The following is a 26955-nucleotide window of genomic DNA, read 5'->3' as shown; positions in this document are numbered from 1 at the left end:
ATTTACTTTAGGACATTTTATGGGCTGTTTGTTCTTACAATTTCCTTGTCTTGCACCTTGAAGTAAGTTTCCTCTTCCTTTCTTGTTGCTACAGTTCTGCTTTACCTATTCTATCATGAAGAATCCAGCTTTTTGGTGAATAGTAAGTTCAGCAAGAGGTTAGGGCTGGGTATGATTTGTTTTTATTTTTTCTCGGGGCTTCATGGGAAAAAAACGTTTGTCTCCAGGCAAACAGTATGAGCTGAATTCCAAGAGTGGGATGTTCCCATGTACTTTTCCAGTCATGGAACAGTGAGATCCCCATGCCAAAGAAGGTAGGTCCTCACTGCAGCTGTTACATCACTGGCACTTGGGGCATTGGGCCATCTTGGGAAAAAAAGAGTCAAGATGCGCTCACTGCCTAAAACAATGCTAATTTCTACCAATGCAGAACAAAAGCGTCACATCTGAATACAGCAGGACTCCTGTGCAGCAGAGGGCTATGAATAATCAACCAAATGCCGATTCCTATAATTGCTAAATAGTCTTTTCTCAGTGAATTAACCCTGTAGACTTCATGACACCCCTCAAAAAATGTCTATACTTCAGGATGTTCCTAAATGCAGTGGAGTAAGTATGAAATTCTTATGCTGTTACAGTTGCATAATATTTTCCACAGTGAGGAAATATGCGCCAGTAATTCCCAGCTATTCCCACTGTCACCTTTCCACATCTAGTTATTTGCTTTTACATTTCTGCCATCCCATCCTTTGCTCTGGCAAAACTGCCTGGGGGCTGTACAGTGAAATCATGTGAAGAGTAAGTTCAGCCTAAATCTAGCATTTTTGCAGGCTTTTAAAGCCAGATCGAATCCTCTGACTGACAGGGATTATATATCACTACTGAGTTAAGAAAAATAGTAGCTGAAGTACCGCTGCCAAGCACTTTGTATCAACAATTTGTGATCTTAGGTAAGCATTTTGAAAGCCATTGGACTCGCTAAGAAAGTAGGTGCAGTTAATTGAGATTAAATTCAAGAAATGATTTATGACAGAGGTAGTAGGAAATTTAGTTAACTGTTATTTGAATCTGGTTTATTCAGATTCATTTAATGTGTTAATTTTTTTATATGTTTGATGATCAGAACTAGAATTAGCAAGGCCTTCTCATTTTGTATTCTTAATCAAATTGAGATTTTGGACTAAAGTTTGTACCAGCTATTTTTTTTTTATAATTTGCATTGACAACTTTCAAAGTAAAGCATAGCTAGATAAAAATCAGATCTTATTTTATATGTATCCTTCTTCTTCAGTTTGCTTAGGTGTCCTTTTCACCCCTTTTAACTTCCTTTATTTTTCATGCTTTCTTTCCCTTCATGAAGTTCAAACACTTGCATACCTACAGGTAGCGTATTCTTTGCATCAAACACACTATTATATGTATTGTTTCCTGCTTAAAGGGTCAATTCAGGGCTACACTGTCATTTAATACTCACATGAGAATTTAATTTGAGTTCAACAGTTTTTATATGTATAACATTCAGGTGAGATTGAATTTTAACTTTGGTTCTTTCTCAGCTCTCCATTAAGCTATTAACACCAAGTGCTTTCAGGACTTCAGTGATTTTTTCCATTGTACTGAACTTAAAGACAGAAAAGCTAAATGGAAGCAAGAAAACTGTGATGCCATTTGAAGGCTGCATTCTTACCTGTATGAGCTAGAGAGTGATGCATTTAGCTCAGTGTAAGAGAAGACATGCAGTGCTCTCCTACAACGGCAGAGTTCAGAACGGATCGCCAATCTTTATCCATCCCATGCTGATGGCTGATCCTGGGGAGCACATCACTCCTGACTGCGTCGTTTGCTAGTTCATGAACAGAAAGCCCAGCGTGCACTGAACTATCACTACTCAAAAACACCTCTCCTTTTCTGTAGCCAACCTCTTTGAGCTACAAATGAACACAGGGAGAAAGAGACCAACCCTACCTATGTAAGAGATGAAGAAATTGCCAACTGGGTGTTATGTGAACAGACGACATTTGGGCCAGTTTATCTATTGTGAATATTGTAAAGGGAAATAGTTCTGAACATCTGATATAAAATTAACTGGAGGCATGACTCAACTTGAACACGAGGATTTAGCTCAGAAGTCTAATTCTTACCATCGTGAGTGTCTATTCAGGAAGTATTGAAAAAAAAAAGACTTGTGAGTCTCATTAAGAGTTACTTCTAAATCAACATTTAAAAAATCCAGTTAATCAGTATATGATAAAAAAATATCCAACTGTTTTGCAAAATTCAGCTTTCATTTTCAAAGGCAAACCCAGAATATTTTTAAACCTACAGAGCATTATTTTTATTTAAAACACCCTACAGATGTTGAAGTCAGTTTCTGAAAACATCAGAAGAATTCAAATCAGGCAAAAACACAGGCACATGTGGAGTAAACAACTCTTGAAAACTCTGCCCTTTGTCCATTCCCTTCATAAAATCTTCACAAGACTCCAAAATTCCCAGAGTGTACACTATATTTATCGAGTAAAGCCCTTCATTTAAAAATACTTCCTTGCGTTCTTACACGAATCCTGAAACTTCTACTTGCAAGAATCAATTATCCATAACAGCCCCATTGGTTGGAAGCTTTTTAATTATGTTTTTCATTTTGGAACAGTCCCAGTCCATCTCCTGATGACTATCTGTTCTTTAACAGATTAATAATGTCTGAAGCAGAGTCGGTCTGTGAAAAGATCACAGAAAAGATCTCAGCTCTACAAATACTGAACATGAGTGATCTGGGTTAAGGTCAATAAGGAGTCAGGTCAGAGAAGCTCTTATTTCATCTCCTTGCACAATACCTGCTCTGTAGGTAAACAGGAGTCTTTAGTTTAACAACATTGACAGACCTTAACCTTTCCAAACATACATATTTATTTAATTACTACATTTAAATCAAAGATATTTGTCATGAATAGCTTTTGCAAAGAGAGTACATGAAGATTTTCTTTGTTTCTTATCTGAATCACTAACATGAAAGTAAAGGCTGAGGTAATGATTTCACTGCAAGGAAGAAAACAAAGAAACCTCTCTTTCACTGCTAAGAAAGCTGAGCTCAGAGGCTCCCACCAGCTGTTAACTTTAAAATACTGAATCCAACTAAAATGAAAAAGGTCACTTTAGTCACTAAGGACTATGATGTGGTGGCTCCTTCTGTGAGACATGTTCTAAGGCTGAGAAAAAACTATTTCTTTTCACGACGACACGGCTCTCATGGATTTCAGATGCACATAAAAGCCATGCTTTCTGCAGGAAAACAAAACCAAAAAAGTCTCAAACAAACAAAACCCCCAAAGTTCCACCTCCAAAAAAAAAAAAAAGCTGTAATAATTAAATCCAACAATTTCCCAACAAGTTCATACCTGGTTAGAACAAGTCTAGCTTGTACCCGAATTATCTTCTACCCCAATCTTAAAGTGGCCTGAAGACTGTAGTAGTTAACGATAAAATATATTTTTATTTATTTATAGCTCACATTCCAATCTTTTTGCTTTTCCTATTTTCCAGTTTTCACATCATGACACTACAGAGGAAGGACGTGCAGAACTTTTGTGTTGATAAACTCCACACCATATATGAAGAATGCATGTGATAAGTGAAAACTTAAGAAAAGTTCTCATCGTCCTTGTTTTCTTGCACAACACTCAGTTTTCTTCTAAAAGGAATACTGTAATCAGATAATTATTAGATAACTAAACAAACTAAACAAACATGTTTTCTCTACTTCAACCTGTATACCATTAAGACTATAAATTTTCTGTCTGTAAGTCAAATGCATACATTGTATTTTACACCAGGAATCTGAGCTTTTACTCAATATTTCTGCATTTAATTGCATGGTACTTTAAAGAGAAGCTATCTGCAACAGATATCCATATCTAAAAGAAAGAGGTTCTTTACTACAGGCAGTGGAAATTTTGCCTTAGTAAGGACTTTACACTCCCTAACATGGGATTTTTGTCTAGAAAATAACAGAACTTATAAGCACCACAAATATAATCTAATTAGTCTAATAAATCATTCCTATTAAAAACTAATTTGAATTTAAAAAGCCATGCAACTTCAAAGAACTATAGATACTGCACAGATACATAGCCAAGAACTAATCTGTAATTATAAATCTGTAATTACAATTTGGTAGAGTTTGACCTTGCCCATGCGAATAAATAAGAAAACAATACTCATGTAAGCGGTTTCAAGGTTCTGTCTGCAGAAACATATTTAAGTGACTTTATGTAAGGCAGGTAGGTGAAAAAACTCAGCTACCCAGAATTGAAACAAAGGCAATCTATTGTTCTAGATTATTAGTTTCTTTAGCTTTTAACTATTCTATTTTTCAATTTTCAATTGCAAGTTGCTTTCACATTACTACAGGATTCCTAGAGCTCTTATAAGCTATCAAAACATTGTGTTGAACTCTTGTTCAATTTAAATCATCGTTGCGTCTTTAAGATGATAAAGTTGGCAAAACATGAAGAGCTACCTGGTTTCCCATTTTTCCCCATTTTTCTTATTTTGACAAAACAAGACTCATTCCTTCACTTGGGTTTGTCCATGGAATTGTTCAATATTTTCAGTGGGGCTGAAATCATGATTTAAATTCTATTACTGAAATGCACCAGTGTCATTTGCTTCAGGGGTACTCATGACAGACACAGCTTTTCTTCCTAGAAAATATATACATTTTATCAATTGTTTTAGGAATAAATATTTAAAGAAACCTTATTTCATCAGCTGAGATATAATTTAGGAATTCAGCAAAGAAATCCTCTGAACAAATTGGAAAGATACTTTTAGCTAGAACTGAGTGACTGTTTTCTAATACACAATTCACTCAGCTGTATTTTTTAGTCTTCTATTTACTATCTGACATGAATAGATCTGAGTAATAGAGCAGTTAGCCAACTGAAAAAAATACAGAAATAAAAACACTGTAAAAAGTGTTCATCAGCTGTACTTTTCCATCACATTATATGAAAAAAGGCTGCTCAAAGATCAGATCTTCATGGTTCGTTCTAGACCCAAGCTTTATCTCACCTTCTATTAAAATATATATATAAAATTGCTAAAAATAAGTAAATAAAAAACTCACTTTGATTTCCATTAAATGTTAGAACGCATAGATGATCAGTGGATAGCAAAGTGGACATGCATACAACTCAGGTAGTTGCACACACTTTAGCACAACCACCGAAATTATCAGCAGTAACCAGTGGAAATGGGGACAGTCCCCATTAAGGTCTAGCCACCAGTCCGGAGCTTTCATCGCAGTATAAGCACTAAGATATATGTCCTTACTAACGGTAAAGTAAATGGCAGATAACACCAGCTGTCTTAACAGTGCATGTTGAAATTTCGTGTAGTCATAGAACTGTATCGCGGGCTGCCGGTGTGCTCATCTGCTGGTGATGCTACAGAACTGAACGTGTGGGTAACTCAGGGTGCTGAGGCGAGATGCCACTGTGTCCCTCTGAAACGATACTGAAGTGTGGCCTAAACTCAGTGATCAAAAAAAAAAATCTTATTACTTAAAACTTCAGCTAGTTGGTACTCTCATTTTAGCTGCTGTGGTGTTATCCCTCACCCAGGTTACTCGTGTTTGAGTCCCAGCGCCACGTTCCTCACAGCCGCGCAACGGCCGTAACGGCCGCGGCACGAGCCGCCCAACGGCCGCGGCGCTTCCTGCCCGCGTCACTGCCGGCGCTGCCCAAGATGGAGACCGGGCGCGGCGGCGGCGACGGGGGTCCGCGGCTCCGGCGCTGCCTGCGGGAGGGCGCGGAGCCCCGGGAGCCGCCGCCGCTGCTGCAGCCGCCCCTGGGGACGGCCGGTGGGTGGCACCGGCAGCGCGGCCGGGGGGAGAGCGGCCGTGGCGGGAGGGCAGGCCCCGGGGAGCCGGCGGGGTCCGGCTGCCGAGTCCTGGGTCGCAGGGTGGGAGGGAGACGCTGCTGGAGAGAAGCCCAGGGACAACAGGCTTGTGGTGGGAGAGGGGCGTTGGGCGCCCCAGAGCCCGGCTCCCATAGAGCAAAGTGTAAATAAATAAAGTCCAGGAACATCTGTAGCTTCAGCAGAGCCGTTCCCATGCCCAGCTAGAGATAACGTGTGAGGGGGCAGAGCTGTGACGTTGTGCAGGACCATCACGTTCCTCCTGTTCCATTCACCAATAACTTAAAGTGATAAAGGAGGCTTAAAGACTGGAACATCAAATACACCAGCACTTCCACGTGTATGTCTACTCCCTTTCTTTTTTTCCTAACAGCGTATATAAGGGCCCAGCCTGTTAGTCACTATCATGCGCAGAAAGTGCATTCACAGGTGCTTGCTCCACTATCCTGCTTCTTGTGAAACATTCCCAGTGGTGAATACAAAAGATATGTTTCAGCATAATCATATTTGGAGTTTACCTGTCCCAGAATATAGCATAAATCAGTCTAGCTCCTGAAGTTAAAGCTAAAAAAACTCTTGTGATGTGGCAGTAGCTTTGCGGAGGGAGAAGAAAGATTTATGCTGAAATTCAGTTTGCAAACATTAAAGTTAATGAAAACGAGTACAAATAAACCAGTAATTGGGATACAGACCTTTCCTTCTCTATGTCAGATTAATGAAAACACTTTAATAACACTAGGAGGTTCTTGAGTGGTTAAATAACCCTTTTGTAATCTAGTCAGCTGTAAATTTTCTAAAAGGGTACACAAACAAAGTGTATGGTGATTGCTACTGCCTTATTGTTTCATCAAAAGGTACCTTGCTTAGTTGATTGCATTGCTTCCTCTCTAATACAAAATGTATTAAGCTGAGTATAATAATCTCTGAAGATAAATGATGTAAAAGGATTAAGCATTGTGTTTTACGTGACTAAAACCGTACTGCACTGAATGACTAGCTTTAGTGGTATAATTATGTGCTTATTTACAGAAGAGTCTACAGCTGCAGAGAAGAAAAGAAAGCCTCCACCCAGACTGAATATTCACTCTGCATTCTGGATTTTGGCATCAATTGCTGTAACATATTACTTCGAGTTTTTTAAAACTGTTAAAGAAACTATTCAAGGAGATAGGTAAGGTACCATTTCTTACAAAGAGAAGTAGTGTGTGCATCTTGCATCACAATCAAATTGTTACATCTGATCACTGTGTTTTAAATCTTGGGTAAACAAGGTAAAAATAAATGAGGATTGTTGTGAGTTCTTTATTTTTTTTTCCTATCTGTAGAGGAGCTACTTCATAAGGTAATCCCATGATGCCTAATTTGGCTACAACTACTGGAAAACTTGGAATTTCTCCCCAATATCTTAGTCTTTCAAGCCTCCTTTACCTGTTGCACTATATCTAGCTCTATCCTGAAATAAAGTCCTTCTACAGAGAAATAATACCTCCAGCTTGAGGTTGTTAACTTGTCTAGTCAAAGTTGTGTTCCTGAAGATGTGATTTGTGAAGAAGTGTTGTTAAGTATAAAAATTACAGAATAACACCTAAACATGAGAGAGCAGCTTCTTATTTTTGTGTTTTATTTTCATGACTGTTTGACAGATCAGGAAGCATCAGTTTTCAGTGAGTTGAATCAATTAGCTTAAAACTTCATCTGTTTTGTCAAAGGGGAGAATCATTGTTGGATCTTTTGTGTATTTCTGAAGCCTACAGAAATGTGTCAACAAATGCTTAATGATTTCAGTGAGGAAATCACTTGAATTGTTAGTTCACAAAACACATCGGAAAATCTTAAAATTTCTACTTAAAGTTATGTAGACTTGAACTATGCAGTGTGCACACTAGACTATTCAGGGTAGTGTGTATAATGGATATGACCATAAAAACGGGTTTGCAACAATGTTCCAAAATAATGTTCATAAATAGAAGGATAGACCAGGGAGAATACATGCTTGTTCCGAAGATGATGCAGAGATGGGAAGAGCTATGAATACTTTGGAAGACAGGATTTAATTTCATGTGAGTATCACTGGTTTTCAGATCACTTCTCAGACTGGAGAAATAGTATGTAGAATAAAATTTAAATTCAATAGGGGTTGGTGCACGTACACTTAAGAAGGAGAACTCTAGTGCAAAATGGAGAATTGAAATGTTCTGGTCCTTACTGATGCTTTTCCTCCACAGTTGGTGGTTTGCCTCTGGCAGTTGTTTATTGGCTGCCTGTTTATCTGTTGCTTTTTACTGCATAATATATCTGGAGTGGTACTGTGGAATCGAGGACTATGATGCACGATATCCAGTACTGATACCCATCACAACAGCTACCTTTATTGCAGCAGCAATATGGTAAGTTAGAATACTGTGGATATACAAACTTTTGCTAAATCTGTATGAGTCCAGCTGTGTTAATGGACTCATTTTTATAAAAAGTATAATTTCTGTAATTTTGCTGAAGATACTGGTGACCATACCAGCTCTATTCAGCATCCGTAATTCCTTCCACGTGAACATTCATCCACGAGGCTAATTTTTTATCACCTTTAATGTTTGTATGTACAGTGCCAGTATGTCTTTTCACTAATAGACTCTGTTAAGTAAATTACACATTACTTTGCTAGTGAGAGTGGTAGGTCTCTCCCTATGCCCTTAAACACAGAGGATGTTTTTTATGATAAATAGGCCATTAGTAACATATTCAGGTAGGAAACAAATGTCACATCAGATTAAAAACAAAACCCACAATATATTGAAACAATACTTGTTTGATGTTGATGCACAGTTCAATATGCTAGTGAACTCTCTAGAGCTGTTGTAGAGATGACAAATTTGGCCAGAGGTCTGTAACATTTGAAAAATGCTCTTTTAAATATACTTGATCTTCTCAATCTTCATTTTTTTTTTGTGAAACAGAATTCCTTAAGGCTTGTTAGTGTAAGTGGCTTATTTCTTCCACCTGTTTAAGTTTACAAATTAAGAAAAGAGTGTATTTTCTAGGTGGGAATATAATGGCAGGTTAGTTCCTAACACAGAGTTCTTTACTGTCACACCCAAACTACAAATAGAAAACATATACTGAAATTTATATTTCAACTATTCTTCTATGTGTTTTAAGTTTTTTTATGTTGTAACATAATGGTGCTTTAGTAAGAGAATCAGCTGAGCAAATAGCATGTGAGTAAAAATAAAAATATATGAAAAGTGTAGCATGTCTGTAAGTATATGCATTTGCCTTCTAAATGAAAGGTGGTTCTTTAAAGTTTCAGTGTTACATGTAAACAAAACCTCTTTGTGACCTTCAGCATATTTGGTGTAGTGCTAGGAACAAAAGGAAGACTGGAAAACAAGGTTGTTATAGTTTATAATCAGTCAGATTCATAATCCTTATTCATAATCTTTCTAATTCAGTCATAAAAATGTTTGTCACCCCTTGCCTTTCATTCTGTTCAGCTAGCTAATCTCAAATCTGCTTAGCTCAAAATACAAATGAAGGCTCATCTCTGCTGCCATGCATGACTGTGGAGCAATCAAGAGTATTTTGTTTTCAGATACTTCATACACAGATATCCTTGCTCCTGAGGGACTGAGAGGACTTGCTCTATATAAAATCCCCAACTATTGAAGCTTAGGGATGTGTTGTCAGTGAATAAGTAGTAAACCAAGCCCAAGCTAACAGTTCATCAAAAATTTTGCTAGTTTTGGTTTTCTTTCAAGTCATAAAGCAAAAAACTTTTCTTCAGGTTGAGTCATTTAAGTCTCATTTCCTCTTGAGCTGGGTATTCTTTGTGTGACTGGTATTTCTGTAATAAAACTACAGAACTTACCTAAAACTTCTTGCTTTCATTCCCAGTTTCAACGTTGCCCTATGGCCTGTATGGTCCTTTATCACACCTTTGTTGCTCTTCACTCAGTTTATGGGTGTTGTGATGCTTATATCACTCCTGGGATAAGTCCTTCAGGTAAACATTTATTGAATTTTTTTAAGCACATAACTGTTGCATGAACTGCTTTGTTAGACAAACAATTTAGGGATTCCTATTCTGTAGGTATATGTATATGGTTTCATAGTTACTAGACAATATATAAGTATTCTAAGGGGAGGAATACCCTTTTTTCCTCTTCCCTAAGATTCTCTTCTGAATTATGAAAAGAAGGGACTAGTGAGAATCAATAGCTTTGGGGAGTTCAGGCCAAGTATCTGCAGGTTTGCCCAAACTGGAAAACTTCTCTGAGAAGTTACTTGGTCTGACAGTAAAGGGAAAAAGACTGTTACTGCCCCTATGCAACACACTCTCTTGCAGTTCCCTTCCTCTCTTTCTCTCTTTTTCTCTGTCTCAGTCAAATATTTGTCCTGTCTCTGTTTTCCAATATGCCATTTTCATTCTTCTGCACAGTCAGATCTGCCGGTCTTCCTGAAAAAAACAGCCTCCTCAAGGGAAGAAAACTGTTTTGTTGACTTGAAAAATTCATCTTTAATAGCTGACCTGTTGTAAAGGGGTTCCCACACCTTTCGTTTAACTGCTCTAAAATTTCAGCAAATGGAGTAAGGGGCATCTCCTATACAGATGTCAGGTTATCCAGTGAGGTGAATCCTTCAGTAGGACTTGCTTGTTGTCCTTTTTTGGGGGCAGAGTATAGTGAAGTCAGCTGATTTTTGCTTGCCATCACAAATCCTTTCCAGTGAAGAAGTCTATTCAGCATTGGTAAGCATGCAGCAAGAGGAAAGGCTGCATTATTTGAGTGTTGCATCTTGGAATGCCAGAGCTGTAGACAAAAATACTGAATAGCTGGGACACAGCATTTTTTTGCATACACCAACTGAAGTTATAGACATATATGTTTTCCTAATTCGTAAATATCTAGAAGCCTACTTTTTTTAAGAAGGTAATTACCTTGGATAATACTCTGGCAACAGCCATGGCCTCTTGAAAATATAGTACTTACTTCAGAACCTCTTTACTGTGTTGTAGGAGTTAGAGTCACATTGGCAGTTGGAAACTTCTTCAGTTCATGTTTGTCCTTCTGCCATCAGGCACATTCTGGTGAGCACTGGAAGGAGATGGGGAGAGGATGCGTTGTGGACTGTTATAGCCTTGATCATATTAACAGACTAAAATAACAATTCTATATTAAATTATGCTTAGGTGGACCTAGAAAGTAGGAAGTAAAATTGAATTTCAAATGTTCTGGAGAACTGAAACATATGACAACTTTTAGTTTTCCTTAGTGAACAAACAAGTGAATTCTGTTATGCAGCAAATTGTGTACTGTACTTGGTGGTGCAAATTCATCTGACCGAACAGTGTCGAATTAGTACAACATACAGTCACTGTGTAGAGAGAATAATATTATCCTTACTATATTTTGAAATGGATTTTTTTTCTTTCAGCTTCATGTGAGGACTCGCATAGCTGTTATCCTGCAAAGTGAATGTCACTTAAATCACATTCCAGTTTTTGATATAGTTTTTAATACTGTTTTTTTTTTTTTGCTATAACTGGTACTATAAAGACTACCTGATTTAAAAATCATATACAAATAATCATGGTTCAGCCAGTGCCTGGGAGGAAGTAACTGACTAGTAAAGAACAAGAAGATAGATAGGTTTTTAATCTCTTGGATTAAGAGAAGATAGATAGGTTTTTAACCTTCTAGATACAAAGCTTCTCATTCCTGTTTTGTAAAGTTTTTTATTTGTATTAATATGCTAAGCAGATGGGTAGTAAGTCAGTCGTACAGTTTTAAGTCCTGTTTGCTGATAAATCTTAGAATCATGGCATAATTTAGGTTGAAAAGGACTTCTAGAAATCGCCTGATGCAGCTTCCTGGTCAAAGCAGGTCTCTTGATGTGGAAATAATTTATATTTAAATTCCAATGCTTTGGGCTTTTAATACTATATTTGAATTGGGAGCTAAACTGTTGCTATTTGGAAACTGCATATGCACTTGTAAACTTACCTATAGATGACACAGATATTTCTTGATCTATTAATCTTGTGAAATTACATGTGTTTTCATGTACGAAATATCTTATTACCTAGTTCCTTGACTTCAGATCTGCTAGTGATTTATTACATAGTTCCTTCCATAGTTCCTCTCAGATCTGAGTAAGGGCCTAGAAAACTGGTTAGAGCTTACACCTTTGTTAACTTGATGGTGCCATCAGTGAAATAAATGCGTTATGTTTTTGCCAGTGTAATTTGTCCGCAGCCAAACATGGATGATTAAGCTGCCAATGACCAGCAATATAACAAACAATTGTCACACTATACAAGAAACTAAGAGCACAGAATAAATTATTTTGATATATGCACTGTTTTCCAATATTCAGGATGATTTTCTTCTGTAAAATAACTTTTCATTCTTAACAGTGTGTGTTTATGAAGGTGCCATTTTTTTCTTCAGTAATAGAGAGGCTGATATTAACTTATTGCCATTAGCCATACACAGCTGGGAAATGATATAACATTGTTTCTTACCTTGGTTGAGACACTTAAGTATCTACAAACGTCTAGTCATTCGATCATTTTATATAGAGTGTTGTATTAAATACTTTCACACCCAGACATTTTGGAAGACACAAGTGTGTATAATGTGAGGATGGAAACAAGTGTTACTGCTTGTGAGTGGTGCTTGAAGTTTGAGCTACAAGAGGAGATGATGTTCTTAATTCTGACTTTAAAGTCACAGCATAAGGTACCTTATGACGCTCTTAATTAATTGTGTGCTGACAGGAACTTTTTTCCAGTGTAAAGGAGAAAATTGTCATATTCATCCTCAATGCTCATCTGGTCAAACTAAAATAGAATGTCTAGTGCTACTGCTGTTATCTTAGCCTGTAGAATAAAATAGCAGGTTAATCTATTTAATATTTCAATTTTTTTTAAATAGTTATACTTCTAATATTAAAGGAGCAAACTGCTTATCTTCTGGTCTTTGTCTTTTAACAGATCTGAACAATTTTATATCTGCATAAGCTTGAGTAACTTCTGTTTATTGTATTTAAACGTGCTTTTGCTCAGGGAGATAAGTATCACTATTTGTGTTCATCAATTACATAAATCCTGTAGGAGTTTTAAGTTGCCTTGTACTTTTCAATTAAAGTTACTGTTTGCTACATGATTTTTCGGATTTATTCTTTTTAATCTTTGCATAAAAGTTATCAATTATTTTTTAGTACTTGATTGTTTAACCATCTAATTACACAGGTCTTGGGGACTTGGTGTGCTTGTCTATGAAATACATGTTCACATAAATTTTAAATACCGTACTTTGATTTGGAATATGTTCATCTTATATGGCCTGTCAGCTGAGTCTATTATTTAACGTGTAATGTCATTTTTTATGACTTGAGAGACATTTCATATCTGTCTACTTTGATTTTCTTTTCAGAAAATTCCACACAGTACAAAAGCTCAGCAAAGTCTTTCAGTAAAAAGTATAAATAACCATTGCAACACTCATACACTAATATGCTAAAAAACAAGTAGTATTGAACCTGGTAAGAGTTTAAAACAATGTCTGCTGTAATCAGTAGCCTCCTGATTTGGCCTGGCAAAAGGCCAGTTCCAGTTCCTTGTATTTTTCCCTTCTCATGAAATCAAGAGCTTAAGGGGAGACCTTAGAAAAATGAGGACTTGGTATTTCCCTAAGCTTCAGAAAATGATGGATGTAATTCTGAGCTAAAGGTGGTGCGGCTGTAACTGCCTAATGATGCCCTGTTCTTGCAGGTTATGTTAAAAGACTGTTATGAAAATGTCTTTTAACATTTTGGGGAAAAAATCTTATTCATTTCTGTCTCCAAATAATAATAAAAAAACTTAGATCTAGGAAGTTTTGCAAAGCTAAATGGAGTAAAATAGGCACTGTCCTTTCATTCCTTCCCTTTTTTGTATGTAATTGAATTGGTGGCTTCATTTCATGAGCTATAGAAAGACATGGGCCATGCACTTGTTTTGAACCACAAGCAAACAAAAATGCTTTGGATATTTGATATGAACAAATTAAAAGTAAAATTAAAAGACCTGTCTGGGAGATAATCCTCTCAACCTCTATAGGCAGTCAACTGATCCTCCAAATCTTGAGTCTTGAATATGTCAGTATTTAATCACCATAGGTTACAGTTGCACAATTAAAAAAATATGTTATCAATGGGGAATATGTAAGAACAGTGGATGGGAGACCAAAAGATGACAGAAGTTTAAACCTCTGATTCTTGACGCTGCTGGCAGGACACTAAGTCTGACACCCCAAGGGGGCCTCGGTCAAGGGGTCCATACGGAGAAGGGCCCAAGGGCTGTGAATGACCAGGCTCCACCACAACCAGCAGCCTGGGGTTCGCAGCAACAAACTGGTGGTCATTAAGACAGGTTTGGACCAGTTTGTGATTGCAAATTATTCAGCGATGTGATTACATCTACCTTAATTAAGCACTTAGATTTAAATGCTAGTGTCAGCAAGTAAGTTATTAAAACTGTGAGGCTTATGCCTGAAATTTAGCTTGATATTTTTTATCCGCAAAACTGTTTCAGAGGAGAAAATAAGGCAGTAGTAAGCTTGATCTGTCAACACTCACCTTTGGCACATACAGGCAATTTTTAAAAAATGGGAAGATGGAGGGAGCTTTCTCTTGACTATTTTTCGAAGAGCATTTTACCATCCTTTACCATTTTGTGCCCATCCTCGCTTTCTCTAAATGCATCCCAAGGCCACTGGCTATTCTTTGGCTTTCCATGAAGGAGATTGATCCTTAGGGGTGTTCCGTTGGCTGGTCGCTTTCCCTCCCATCTCCCTTCCCAAGGCAGGACCCCCCATGCAGTGCCCAGACAAAACCCGCTCCGAGCAGCGGTGCAGCCTGCGCTTCCCTGAGGCCGCCCCTGCGCTCGCATCCGCGCTCCGCCCCCGGCAGCGCGGCCGAGCCTGCAAACAGCCTCGCGGCTCCCCAGGGTAGCGCCCGCGGCCATGTGGGAGATGGAGAAAGCGCCCGGCTCCCCCTCCGTGGCGGGCAGCTGCCCGCAGAAAACGGCCGAGATCCTCAGCAGCCAGTACGGCATCAACCTGTTCCTGGCCGGGCTGGTGCTCACCTTCGCCTGGGCTGTGCACGCCGTGGGCATCAGCAAGAGCCACCTGCTCTCCTACCTCATCACCCTGATGCTCATCCAGCTGCTGTGGATGCTGTGGTACCTGTGCAGGAGCTGCACGCAGAGGAGGCTCATCCGCGAGAAGGACACGCACGCCGGAGCCCGCTGGCTCAAGTGTAAGTACAGGGCGCAGGTCCTGGCCCTCCACTCGGCGGAGCCTCCGAGAGCAGGGACCGTCACCTGCCTCTGCCACCCCATTACTGCCCCTCTCCATCCCTGGCGTGAGATACTCAGGTGTTCAGGTAAATATTTGCTGAAGCTCAGCACGCGAGGAGATTACCTCTAGAGCCTTCTCTCTCTTACATCCCCCTTATCAGCTCTTGAAAAATAAAATAGCGTGTTTGGAGGCAATTATGAGGGTGTCATCCTCACATCTCTCCTACAGGAATTATCATCTTTTCCAGGCAACATGATACAACTTACCTTAGTCTAGCACCAGACAAAAAGATCTTCAGTGCTCTCTATACCAATATAAATCAGAGATTCATATTTATGTCTGTATAGATATAAACCATCTGAAGTCAGAAGAGGGCAAAGACCTAAAAAACACCTACCTAAACAAGGAAGCAAAAGCTAGCATTAACTTGTAGGAAAGCAAGGAGATGTGATGGCCCTTTTTTGGATGCAGGTGCATATTGGAGGTAAAGATGCAAACATATGTTTCATGCAGGTGGTTGGGCTGCACATCACAGTGTCACACAGACAGGTATGGGTCCTGAGAAAAGGAAACAACTCTGATGAACTCTGTAGAATAACAGGGAAATCTAGTTTTAGCAGTTGACTCTTTTCTAACCAGCATTCATTGTGAATGGTTCATTCCTGCATTAGATAAGAATAAATTTTCACAGCAGCAGCTAATGAAAGGTTCAAATGAAAATTCCCAAGACATCTAAAACCCGATTATTTTAAAAATATGATGTGAGTTGAAGTTTAGTTTGTTCTCAATCTCTGGTTATGTGCCTTTTCTTTGCAGCTGTTAGCATGTTCACATCATGCTATGTGAATTGCTCAGGGAAAATCTTTTTTTTTAATTTAACATCATACAGCCATGGTTTGTAGGCTCTCCCCTGAGGTATGGAATACCTCTGCTAACTGTTGAGACATTATCCTCAGTAATTCATTTTTTACCAAAATAATATTCATCTCTCAAACATTTCATAACTATTGGCCTGTGTGGCATAAATGCGCCTTAAATTCATTATGGCAAGTTTCAATTTGGACTTATATTGGGCAAAGTTATGCTATTCTTGCTCAGAGAGTAGCTTTTTCCTTCAAAATAGGGAATAAATACTGCTTAACAAGGGTACATACCACAGAACCCACTGCCCTTTTTCTTCTGGGGCAGCATTCACAGCATTTCGTTTGTCCTAGAGGATATAAGGAATCACTGAAGCCTAGAAATAAGATACTGCCGTGAACTACTAGGTTACTATATCCATTTCTTTTATGAGGACAGGATTGCTCTTTGTAATACTTTCTCAAGTGATGCGGATTCCACAGCTTCTCTTAGATGTGTGTTCTGCAATTGAAAAAGTTCCCCCTTGGGGGAAATCTTTCTACATTTTCTTATTCTTCAGGGTTTCTCGTAGTTGCATCAAGCCTAAAACACTCCTTTATCCTGTGTTGGTAAAAGAAAACTGAGTTAAGGAAAAACTCAGGAATCAACTCCTTTGCCAAGATTCCTTTTGCCTTCCGCTGTATCAATAGTTTTGTCACAGATTTTTTTTTAATCTGGAAGAATAGTGAAAAAGGGTGGGAAAAGGCCATCATTAAGCCTGGAAAAAGGCTTTTACAAGGAGTTTTTACCAATTTTTGAGTAGTGCCATCAGCTACTTCTGAAGAATACGTCTTTGCTCTCATTGCTAGGGAAAATACCCGTGGAGTGATGAGTGCATAATATAAACACATACTTGTTATATTTTTCATGATTCATTTCAGGCTGTGAATTACCGTTTTAGTGAAAGTGTAGAGAGCTGGCTACTTACAACATTTTACTATAATATATGTTGAAAAAGAATTACTTAGCCAAAACATCTTGCAATTGAGTCCATGCATATAACTAAGAAAGTTAGAAGGACAAATGGCAGCTTTACAAAAATTGCTCTCAGAAAGGCTTCCTTCAACCTTTTTGCACCCACGAGTCCAAGGTGTGAACCCTGGAGCACGCTTCCCTTCCAGTTTGTGTGACAGACAGTCTTATTGTGGGAAAAGTTCAGCAAAGTGCTTTGCCTTTGCTAAGATACAATAAGCATGACCCAAAAAATTACAGGGAAATTTAGGAAAACATGCATACATGAACTCCTTTCCTTGACATATTACAAATATTACCCCTTCTTCTCTTTAAAGTTTAGACCGCAAGTCAACTTACTAAGTTCTTGGCAGATTCCAGCTTTTATCTTTTTCCTGCTTTCATTATATTGCTTATTACTTAAGCCCAAACAGTATTTTGAGTTTAGATTGGCATTTTCATTACTGTATCATAATGGCTTCATTCTTCTCAACAGTTGGTAGAAAAAAGCCACTGAAGCACTAAACAATCCTGTTCTTGATCTGCTAATGTACACAGGCTTCAACAAACATTGGGAAACGATCTGAGTCTTTAGTAACTCAATGTTCAGTAGCAATCATTTCGTATTTCTATAGCTTTCAAATAGAAATAACATGGCATTACTTATAAATATCAGTATATATCACTTGTAAATACTGGTGTGTGTCAAGTATTTAGTACTAGCATATAGAATATTAATATTAGCGTATCAAAGTTTCCATAAGGAAAAGTTAATATGGGAATCACTGGCATAATTTATTTATGGTCATTATAGTTGTGCTTTTCTTTTTGACTGATCAAACTAGTGCAGTCATTCATCTTTGAAACGCCTAAAACGTGTGTGTTGGGCATTTGGTATATACTACAGTGTGACCATCTAAGTGATAGGTAGAAACATCTATGGTAGTAATCAAACATTAAAAGAAAAAAATCATAAATTTTTCTGAGTCCTGTAGGACAAAAGCAAAACTACATTCATTTCACTGAGAGCCTATCTGAGCCCACTAAGCTTCTGATATTAAAGGCAACATTAGGAGAAATACTAAGGCACAAATTAGAATAATTGTAGTGAAAGAAACTTAATATTTTGATTTGTATTTATTTGCTCCTCAAAGGTATGCTGGGCATTGATGTAAAACTGCTAGAACTCTACTGCTAGACTCCCAAAACCATGACCTTGGTTGCTTCAAATGCAACCCAAGGAGAATGGAGCTACAATGCCGGTGGGCCCTGTAAGGACAAGGTGTGTGTTTAGTGCAGGAGGCAGACTGACATCTGCGAAACACTGATAGTTTCCTGCAGCTTTCTAAATATATCATGAATCATAGTTCTTTATACAATAACTTATTATTAGAATAAATTAGAAGGTACCTGTGGAAGTCATTAGCATAACACCCTGCACGAAGTAGGTCCATTTAAATCAGGTAAAGTTATTTCAATAATATAAAAATATTCTCATTTCCTTTACGAACAAAATTATTCTTTAAATTAGGAAGGAAATATGGTGTGACTTCAAAAGAAGATTAGAATTTTTCGTGTTGTGATGCTATTTACTTTAATATATAATGAGTATGACATATCTATTTAAATGTAGGGTCCTGTCCTGCATGACATGCTAAGAAATTAATTGTCATAAAAATAAAAATATGCAGAATTACATACTTGCATGACCTGCAGAGTTAGGTTCTTGGGTTTTGAAACATGAAAGCAAAAGTTGTGGTGGAGGCAAACTTCAACTCCTATTGAAAATTACATTCCATAAATAATTTGTCACTTTTTATCAAAGAGATTATCTATAAAACAGAAATTCAAGTCCTACTTGAATGCATATCCTTGACCTCAAATATTATTATGAAGTCTGTTTTTGTTCGGTGTAGTAAAGGACCAATGAAATGAATGAACAGTGTATTTAACAAATATTTCTAGCAAAATGTTTTTGACATATTTTTACAGATTCTGAGTTGATTTCTTGTCTGCATTGTAATATAAACCAGAGAGCTGTGTTAGTGGATGACAAAATGATTCTCAAATATTGCCAAATACGTGGCTTTATTATTTATATATGATTAATTTTTATTGATGCAAGTTTATTAATAAATTAATTATTAAGTTATTACATAGGTCAATACAAGTCAAGTGAAGGATGTGATTCTTATAAGAGAGTCAGAGTGTGGTCATCTCTAGTTATTTAGCTGTTATTTATTCTATGAGGAATTACAAAGAAAGATTAAGTTATTCACAATGATTGAAACATTCAGGTCAGTTGTTAAAGTTTTATCTCAGTGCAATAAGCCCCAGTCAAATCCAGTGGAAGCCTCTCTGTACAAGTCTGGAGAAAAAATACCAATCGAGTGAAGAGTTTGGCTCAGTAATTTTATCACTAGTTAGTGATTGTCATACTGGTTCAAAACTAAGAGTTAATTCCATACATCATTTTATCTTGAGTTTTTAATAAACATTTATATCTCTGAAAGGGAAAGACTGCTATCAAGCAAGTGGAAACATGTATTTTGAAAGTTCTTTAAAGTATGAAAAAGGTCACACATATAATGGACACACATATAAGGAATTTTTTTTTGGTTGACACAATAGATGCTGAAATCTAAAATCTTTGGTAGCTCTGTAGGAGGACAAGCCCTACATCTCGCTGGGGGCTTGCCCGCTGACCTGCACAATGACGGTGACATTCCAAGTGCTTGGGTTACTGTCCGTGGGGGCCCGGGGGACTGCAGCATTATTGTTCAGCTCTCCGGAGTGGTACAGGCTGCCGGGTGCCTGTATGGGGCATTAATTCATGCCCGTGTAACTGCAGCTACCTCGCTCAGAGATGCCCTGCGCGGTCTGCAAGGTGCTGAGGGCCTTCACATCCTTGGTTGCTTGCTCCGCTACACCGCGTGTGCTGGGCATGGATGGTGATGGGCTTTCATCATATGTTGGGTACAGGCTGTCGTGAACTTCAGCAAGGACTTGCTAACCAATTACCTTTATAAACCTCTAAAAATATTGATCTACTTTTAGTTCTCTAAACAAGATTTTAGCATGTTGATGCACATTGTCTGGAGACGTTGTGACTGGACATTGCTGTTTTCTAATAGCTTTTTCTTTTGTAGGTGGGATTACATTATTTGCAGTGATTACATTAATTCTGGACTCTTTTAAAATTGGATATTATGTTGATTTCTCAAACTGTCTCTCAGCAGCCGAAGGAATTTTTCCTGTTACGCATGCAATACATACTATCTTACAGGTAAAAGCCACTGCATGTATCTTAATGATTGGTCTGTATTTTTTATGAAAAGGTATCTTTTGTCTTTTGATACTCAGTGGATTTTATGTTAATTTACTTTTTATAGATATTACAGGATAATTTTGAGTGATAAAATTGAGTGATAAATTTAAATGATAAAACAAGTTCTTATGCTTGTTTATCCTTTGTGTAATTTCCGACATGACAATCTCTTGAAATTCCTTTTTTTTTTTTTTAATTGAAGCTACATATATAAATTTCACAGTTTTGTGACTGAAATGAATAGCTTGGTTGAAAACAGTTCTTTTAGTTCTATATGTAAACTTTGTCATGCAAGTTCAGTTTAATCTGTCTCTCCTGATATCCCAGTGTTGTTAGGGGTAGAGAGGCCTGATATTTCAAAAGAGCTCTGTATTTCGCTAGTTTCAAAATCTCTTGTATACACTTCCTATAGCAAATAAACAAGGATGCTTCTTTCCCTCTCCACTTGCTAACTCAGCATATATATTTAGTAAATTGGATAAATTCAGCATGACCAGGCCCTACAGTAATCATACGGCTCCTTGCAGTTGGTCGTATTCTTTCCCCTGTCATTGAACTAAAAGTCTCTTCAAATACAGAAGCAAGGTATATTTTGGTGGGTCACACTGAAATTTCTACTGTTGAGCTGCTGATTTCTGATTTTGCACATGAAATCTTAGGTACCTGATGCCACATGCCATGGGTGAATGCCATGGGTCACAGGAAATGGGAAATCACGGATTATTTCGTATAAGCGGAGATTGTGCTACCTCGGTTTAAATCATCAGAAGATTTAATTGTGTGTTTTCCTCTTTAGATACAGTTTCCTTTTTGAGTGTCATATATACACACTATGCAGTGACATGTCTCTGCATTCCTTTCATTTAGGTGTACTTTCTTTGGTGTCATGCAAAGGATATTATCCAGTCCTTCAAAACCCTCGAAAGGTAAAGTGGTTGATCTTCTCCTGCAATGCTAGTTGGTGCAGCTCCGCGCACAGAGTACTAAAGAATTATTTCTAGGTGAAGGAACTTTATCAGCCTCGGGTGCAGGAGTATAACCTCTCACAGAACTGGTAAGAGATGGAGGGATTGTGCCTAGGCAGTTGAGAGCAATTACTGTATGGATTTTACTGGAGAGTTCTGAGCCGTTCACATTGCTTTCTCTGATGCCTTTCTGTTTCACCAAGTCTGAATTTTCAAAGACTCTTGGAGATCTGGCTTCACTGTCCCAGTAGTCTGAATGGGGTAAAGCCCTGCGCTGGTTCCATCTCTCTCCAGAAGTCAGAAATACATGGGCTAGAAGCTAGGGAAGGCAGCGGTGTCTTTGTAAAGCAAGGCCAGCCACAGGGAGTGTAAAGAAGGACCACAGAAGGTTGTGAAAAGGAGCTTGCAAAGCAGTTAATCCTGCTGAGACTGTTCAGCCACTGCCATTAGCATGAAGCTTGCCCAGCCCAAAGAATCATACAGGAGAGCATAACAAATAGCAAATGGCATAATACATTAAGCCACTGTTTCTGCAATATTCTGGAAGCCTAACATTCATTCAGCTCTACTGTGGGACATCTTAAAGTAGGTGGTTATGATTTGTTTTCCTGCACTGACAACTGAACTGCACTGTCTACAGGAAGTTGACTCATTTTATTTAGCATGTACAGAGGTATACTCTATGCATATCCTCTCAATAACTAATCTGTCTTGCAGGTTTGGGGTTATCCATTCTGTGTTCACAAATTTACTCCTGTGGACAAATGGAGTGCTAACAGAGTCAAAACACCAACTTAATGAACATAAGGAAAGACTAATCACGCTTGGTTTTGGGAACATAACAATAGGTAAGCTAAAGAGTTGATATATCTTGCAATTTTTACTGTAACATACTTGTATACAAAATACTACATCACTGAACTGGGTAAGTGCTGCAGAGTCACTCCTGGGCAAACGATCAGTTCGTATCACAACTGAAATCATATATGATCATTAACTTCGTCATATGTGTGATCCAAGCTGTAGTTTTCTGTTTACTGATCACCCCTTTGGATGTGGTCCAGAATAACAAGTGCTGGAAGTTTGAGATTTTTTATTTTAAAACACATTTCTTTTAAAGAATAACATTATCAAAGAACCCCTTTATTAATAAATTATAGAAGTAAACTGAACAAAGCAATTTGTAAAATAGAGCTTAATATTTAGAAAGTCATTTATAAGCAGGCATGGATAATCCTGCAAATCTCTCCCACGAGAGTGGTTACATATGGTGTGTAGTTGCATGGGATTCAGTGAAACAGCTCACAGGGATAAAGATTATTCATTAGTGCTGCTTGGCAGGACCAGATTTTGCTCTGGGAGATACTTTTGTTGTAATGAACAATTTCATCTTTCAGTAAGGTGATGCAAATTTCAACAGATGTAACTGCTGGGGGTGCCTTCTTTCAAATATCACTGAGCCATAGGGAAATGAATGTTTTTACCTTTAAAAGAAGAACTAAAACCTCCCAGCAGCTGTAAGTTTCTTCCCATCTGTAGAATTTGTCTGTGCAGCTGATTGAATTTTGACTGTTCTCACAGGGAAAAGGGAGAGATTTTGAAGTGGAAAATGTTCACACTTTCCTGCCCAATGACTCCAATAGTGTCTGTACCTTAACAATTCCTTACTTTCCTCTATAAAGCAAAATCTTGAATCAATTCATTTTTTTCCCTACTTCTAGTCTAAATTAATTGAAAAAAACAGGCATTTTCTATCATTCCCACAAAAGTTCACATTTAAGTAAGAAATTAATTGGAAAAACAGTTTAATATTGTAAGTAGCATTTTCAGACACATAAATTTGTCTAAAATTATACTGACATTTATTTCATCTCTTTACAAGTCTCATGCTTTAGACATACAGCAGCACTACTAGTACTATCTAAATACTATTACTAAGCAAGTAGCTGGGTTGATAGAGAGATTCTCTGCTCATGGAGTGTTAGCCAAGAGCAAGCAAACCACAAGTTAGTACTTCTACTTCTTGATACTTCTACTTGACAAATAAAGCAATGTCTCCTTATATTATTTCCTAAATGTTCTGCAGAATTGTTACACAATTCTTCTGTTACCAGTGAGTTTAGGAGAATGTCCGCTTTGGCACAGCGTTTATGATTATTGCTAAGCAGTTGAGCAGTGAAGCTAGAGATCATACTTCAGTGAACATGCCAAAACTTGTATCAGGTTAATGATTTAAGTGACTTTTATTTTTTTTTAGGTGGCTAACTAAACAAGATGATGTGTTTTACTGAAATCTTCGCTCTCATGTTTCAGTTTAAATGAAAATTTACTATGCACAGCATCTAATCTCTCCCTCTCCTTTAGTTTTAGATGATCATGCACCTCAATGTAATTGCACAACAACAACTCTCTGTTCAATATTTTCTCAAGGAATATATTACCTGTATCCCTTTAATATAGAGTACCATATTCTAGCATCCACAATGCTCTATGTCCTGTGGAAGAATATTGGACGCAAAGTAGAACACCATCAACAACACAAAACCGCATTCAAATTCCATGGCATAACTGTTGGAATGATTTTTGGACTAATTGTGTTAATTAGCACAATAGCAAAAGTTGTTGTGTATTTAATTCAGATTGGACGCTCAAAAAACAAAAGTGAGTTAGCACTTACTATGTTTTACTTGCATGCTATCTCTGTATTAGCTCTCATGTGTACAGCTGGGATTGTCGCCCTTCTGATTTACAGACTGGAAGATAGATCTTTGGATAATTCCAAAAATCCTGCTAGAAAACTTGACGCAGAACTGCTGGTTGGCACAGCTGCAGGATCCTGGCTCCTCTCCTGGGGTTCAATCCTAGCGATTATCTGTGCCCAGGCTCATCCAAAATACACCTGGTATAATCTGCCTTATTCCATCCTGGTTATTGTTGAGAAATACATTCAGAACCTCTTTATCATTGAGTCCATACATCGCAAAGAGGAGAAGGTGAATGATGATATTAAAACTCTTCGAATCGTGACTATATCTAGGGGGAGCACTTTGTCGCTTACCCCCTCGTACAAGGAGATCTACAATGGAAGAGCAGCTCGTGACGACGGAGAGCTGCCCTACTTGCTTAACGGCGGCATCTGTGCAAGAGAAAATGATACTGCCAAAGAAGAAGAAGCAAGTCAGGCTCATTGTCCAGCCATGCATTCAGCGTCCGAATTCTCCTTTTATAGCAGAAATTCAGTTACTAACAACAAGAGAAGAATTCTGAAGAATATTGCGGCTTTTTTGTTCTTATGCAATCTTTCGGTAAGGTGTTTTGAAAATAGTTTGAAAGTTAATATGCTGAAGCTTCCCAAACTTTCAGGTCTGATAAATATATTAAAATTACATAATTTATAGTTTACAGAAAGTAAATTTTAGTTCTTCTGGAAGAAAAAGTGCATGTACCTTTGGGAAGCAAAGTTTATTTAAAAATGGAACAGATCCTGGAGCCTAAAGTGCCTTTAGTCACAAAGTGGAAGCTGAAATCCTCTTCCATCAGCAAGTCCCAGTACCAACAGGGAGGGAGGGTTTATTTAGAGATTTTTAAGCTAAATTATAGTTCAGTGGGTCACAGTTATTGTGGGCTCGTCACTCATATTGCTGGTGATTAATATTGGCATTGCATTCTTTCCTTGCAGCTTTGGATACCCCCAGCATTTGGTTGCCGCCCAGAATATGACAATGGACTGGAAGAAATAGTTTTTGGCTTTGAACCTTGGATAATTGTTGTGAACCTTGCGATGCCTTTTTCCATTTTCTATCGAATGCATTCAGCTGCCTCACTCTTTGAAGTCAATTGTAAAACATAGATCATATACGGTCCTTCTGTGAACAATTGATTGAATAATTAATTACACAAATAACAGATGAATGAGTGAATGAATGAAAGACTGAACATAGCAACAGCTGCTCAATACATAGAAGCTTCAATAAATACTTTTTTTTTTTTTTTAAGAAGGGACCATGGCTAATAGCATGTAATATTTTTTTCTCCCTCTACACATTTTGTTATGTATGTGGTATTATTGTCTAGATAGACTTTTCAATATCATACTGAAGTTAACTCCACATAGTAAAGTTAATTCGAGTCTCTTTAATCTTTGCCTTAGTCATCTGGGATTTGTCATCTATGTCATTTCTTTTGCTCGCATTTCTTTCACTGTGGCCTGTGAAAGTGTTTTTTTAAAAAATGGGTTGTTTAAGAGAGCAAATACCAGGGACTCCTCAACAGAGTGATGGTCCTAAATCTGCATAGGCGCTCTTAAATCTTATTCTTAGCTACATTTTTATAATAAAACCTGGAAAGATTTTCTATTTAGTTGGGATATGGGAATTATTAAACTTTCTGATAATTGATAGAAAAGCAACATATAATAATTATTTTCTTAACTATATACCATGAAATCCAAATAGATGACAGGCAGGTTTAGATATTATACTATGTATAATTTCTTCTGGTAAAATGTATTTCAATTAATGCATCCCCCTGTGTTCTATTTACTGGATGATATAACTGAAAAATAAAGCAAATTCTTTTAATGAACTCTTTATTCTCTATTTAATGAACTCTTGAAACTTCTTTTGAGATAAAACTGGTCTTCTAGCTTATGACGTTGTGTCCTCAGAATGGTGTGGATTCCCAGCGTGACTGCGGCAGTGACCAGCAGGATGTGAAATCCGAGTAACACATTGACCGCAGGCATCTATCAGATAAACTTCCTGTTATTAGTGCTAACTCATTAATAAAGTCTGGATGGTGCAGGGACTTCAACATTTCAGCCCCTAGCTCTTTAAAATTCAGCTGTAACTGTAAGTTATTGCCACAGTTGTAGCTGCCATGTGTGCAGAAGCAGTTATATTTCTGTATGGGACAGAGCCACTTTGAGACGGGAAGATTGAGGAAAAATTGCGGCTGGTTTATCAGCTTTCAGTTCAACCCAAAATTTCTCACTTTCTACCACTAGATGGCAAGCACAGATCATTTAATAAATTGATTTCTTCTAGGCCGTACTTCAAATCACATTTAATCCTCTATTGTGGTTCATATAGCTGTAAACTGCTTAGGAATTTTTTACTACCTGCTTTACCTGTTGCAAAATGCAGATCAGGTAAAGCAACTTTCATCTGTGGTGTCAGCTGAAGTTGAATTAGAATAACCAGGAGAACTCTGATGCTCCTGCAAAGGGATTTTGATTGCTAGATTTTGAGTGTTTTCAAAAGAGTCACCACTTGATCACACTGCTGTAATCTCTGCCTTTCTCTACTGTTGATTGTCATGCTTTTATTATGTGTCTATTAGTTTTTACATTCATACCACAGAGCACCCTTTTCCATCTTTCAGCTCAACGTATTAGCTTTATCTCATTTTCTGTACAAAAACAGCAGCTCTAAACACTTCACTTTTAGTTCTCTTAACACTGTTTTTACTCGAAGTAAAAAGGAAATCATCAGATCTCAAGGCCATCAAACAGCATTTTAGCTTTCCTTCTGGGTCAACCTTTGGATCACCACCGAAACTA

At 37.7% G+C, this 26955-nt stretch overlaps 2 protein-coding genes across 2 annotated transcripts; both read left to right on the top strand.

The window, feature by feature from the left end:
• Window positions 1–5377: 5377 nt before the first annotated feature.
• On the top strand, window positions 5378–9914 carry TMEM128 (transmembrane protein 128). The gene is made up of 5 exons (XM_088540068.1): window positions 5378–5460; window positions 5622–5860; window positions 6946–7087; window positions 8142–8303; window positions 9805–9914. Exons 1-5 carry the CDS (start codon window positions 5378–5380, stop codon window positions 9902–9904), a joined length of 726 nt encoding a protein of 241 aa, XP_088396194.1. The 3' UTR covers window positions 9905–9914.
• Window positions 9915–14924: 5010 nt separating this feature from the next.
• OTOP1 (otopetrin 1) lies at window positions 14925–25586 on the top strand. Its single transcript, XM_010227661.2, has 6 exons — window positions 14925–15210; window positions 20252–20388; window positions 21298–21356; window positions 22113–22243; window positions 23760–24700; window positions 25075–25586. The coding sequence occupies exons 1-6, from the start codon at window positions 14925–14927 to the stop codon at window positions 25243–25245; spliced, it is 1725 nt and encodes a 574-aa protein (XP_010225963.2). The 3' UTR covers window positions 25246–25586.
• Window positions 25587–26955: the final 1369 nt, after the last annotated feature.

Source organism: Tinamus guttatus, unplaced genomic scaffold, assembly GCF_059628265.1.
Source record: "Tinamus guttatus ecotype Peru unplaced genomic scaffold, ASM5962826v1 Tinamus_guttatus_pri_ptg000052l, whole genome shotgun sequence".
Classification (NCBI taxonomy): domain Eukaryota; kingdom Metazoa; phylum Chordata; class Aves; order Tinamiformes; family Tinamidae; genus Tinamus; species Tinamus guttatus.
This window is presented reverse-complemented; position numbering and strand designations above follow the sequence as displayed.

Bases quoted from the DNA above. Each gene is read 5' to 3' on its own strand.
- TMEM128 (XM_088540068.1), top strand. From the start codon at position 5,378: ATGTTGAAATTTCGTGTAGTCATAGAACTGTATCGCGGGCTGCCGGTG. The intron at 5,461-5,621 runs GTGGGTAACTCA...TCCCTCACCCAG, and splicing joins GATGCTACAGAACTGAACGT to GTTACTCGTGTTTGAGTCCC. The intron at 8,304-9,804 runs GTAAGTTAGAAT...TTTCATTCCCAG, and splicing joins TTTATTGCAGCAGCAATATG to TTTCAACGTTGCCCTATGGC.
- OTOP1 (XM_010227661.2), top strand. From the start codon at position 14,925: ATGGAGAAAGCGCCCGGCTCCCCCTCCGTGGCGGGCAGCTGCCCGCAG. The intron at 21,357-22,112 runs GTAAAGTGGTTG...TCTGTCTTGCAG, and splicing joins TCCTTCAAAACCCTCGAAAG to GTTTGGGGTTATCCATTCTG. The intron at 22,244-23,759 runs GTAAGCTAAAGA...CCTCTCCTTTAG, and splicing joins TTTTGGGAACATAACAATAG to TTTTAGATGATCATGCACCT.